General features: G+C 35.3%; 1 protein-coding gene across 1 annotated transcript in view; it reads left to right on the forward strand.

Annotated features, from left to right (window-relative positions):
* LOC119593377 (serine/threonine-protein kinase rio2-like) overlaps positions 1-1,841 on the forward strand; it is a gene marked incomplete in the record, with an annotated part of 6,223 nt that overhangs the window by 2,101 nt on the left and 2,281 nt on the right. Inside the window, 3 exon segments of the mRNA XM_037942306.1 lie at positions 238-406; positions 881-1,090; positions 1,270-1,461. Of these exon segments, the coding sequence (XP_037798234.1) occupies positions 238-406; positions 881-1,090; positions 1,270-1,461 (571 nt within the window).

Genomic DNA, 1,841 nt, shown 5'->3' on the forward strand with positions numbered 1-1,841 from the left:
CCCCGATACATGATGACAATAAGCTCTTGTCTTTCTAGTAGGAAAATTGTAGTTTTTAAGGATCATTAGAAATACAATGGATATTTATGTAAAAGCTAAAATCAGTACATTTTCATCTCCTTCAGAAGATTTGTAAAACAATTAGATCATTACACAATGAGATTAATTTTCTGAAAGTCATCATAATCTTTCACTTGTGTTAGATGAAGATGCAAAACTGTTTTCTTTAATTTTCAGATGATGGATACAGATTGACAAACATGGGTTATGACTACTTGGCCCTGAAAGTGCTTTCATCCCGAGATGTCTTAGGCTCTGTAGGCAGCCAGATTGGTGTTGGGAAAGAATCTGATATTTATGTCACCAGTGACCCAATTGGAAATCCACTCTGCATGAAACTACATAGGTAAGAAGGGAGGAGCACAAGGAGAAGGGAGAACATAGCAGAAGGTGAGAATGGAAGTGGATAGAATAGCAGGCATCATTTTAATTGTCTTTCGAGAGATTCATTGTAGTATAGTTAACCACTTGTTAGATTTGAGTCTAAAAAAATTATATTTCTTGTTTTCATTCTTACCTGACTCGCATGCTATCTTTATTAATATCATCTTGAAGAAGATGCTATCCATCATTGCAGATATTGATGTAAAAGTAAAAAAAATTGTTGCCAAAGACTCAGTAAGTAAGTAGCTAGTTGATGAGACCAGTGACATGATGTGTCCAAAGATAAACAATGTGCACATATAGCAGTAGTAATAGGCTAATGATATTTCTTTCCCAAAACAAATCAATGAGAAATATGAAACACATTCTTGGTACCCACACACTCAGTGCATGGCCTTTGACTAATTCAGCTATTTAAAATCTCACTTTTTTCCAGGCTTGGGAGAACTTCCTTCCGCAAGCTGAAGGAAAAGCGTGATTATCATCATCACAGGAATAAGGCCTCTTGGATCTACCTATCTAGGCTGTCAGCCACTAAAGAGTTTGCTTACATGAAGGCCCTCTATGACCGAGGGTTCCCAGTACCAAGACCAGTGGATTGCAATAGACACTGTGTGATTATGGAGATTGTGAATGGTTATCCACTGTAAGTAGGTTGTTTTGCAGCCCATTAGATATGTATGCATGGTGTCTGACAAGTGATAATCTTAATCCAAAAAAAATTTATATCAGTTTTCTTCTTTAAAGGATGACATACATATCTTCATTCAGCTAAGTTCATATCAATTCAAATCTCAAACTTACAAAATTATTTCACATCTTCAGGTGCAACGTGCATGATGTAAAAGACGTCCCTCAGCTTTACAGCGATCTAATGGACCTGATCGTGAAGCTGGCCAGCCATGGTGTCATTCACGGGGATTTCAACGAGTTCAACATCATGGTGGATGATGACGACAAGCCTGTGCTGATTGATTTCCCTCAGATGGTGTCAACTGACCACGAAAATGCCAAGATGTAAGTCCCCACTTCAGTTTTTGGATATGTGAAGAAAAGAATGAAATTAAAAGTTATATGACTTTTATTTCATGTCATATATCTTTTGCTATATTATTAACATTAATGTTATATGTACCAAATGACAAATGAGTTATGGAAAAAGATATTAAATCATGATGGTTCATGAGAATAAATGTAAAATCTTATGTGATAATGGTATTATATAGAAACTTACGCATCATACAAGTATGAAGTATGAGGCCGTGAAGTATGTTGGCACCACACACAGTGTAAATATCACTACAAATATACTAGATCAAATAATGATAATGAAAAATTTAAATATTCTCAAAGACCTGGTTTGGCTTATTTAATTCTTACCAAAATTTTTATCATTA

This window comes from Penaeus monodon, chromosome 32 (genome assembly GCF_015228065.2).
Source record: "Penaeus monodon isolate SGIC_2016 chromosome 32, NSTDA_Pmon_1, whole genome shotgun sequence".
In the NCBI taxonomy this organism is placed as follows: Eukaryota; Metazoa; Arthropoda; class Malacostraca; order Decapoda; family Penaeidae; genus Penaeus; species Penaeus monodon.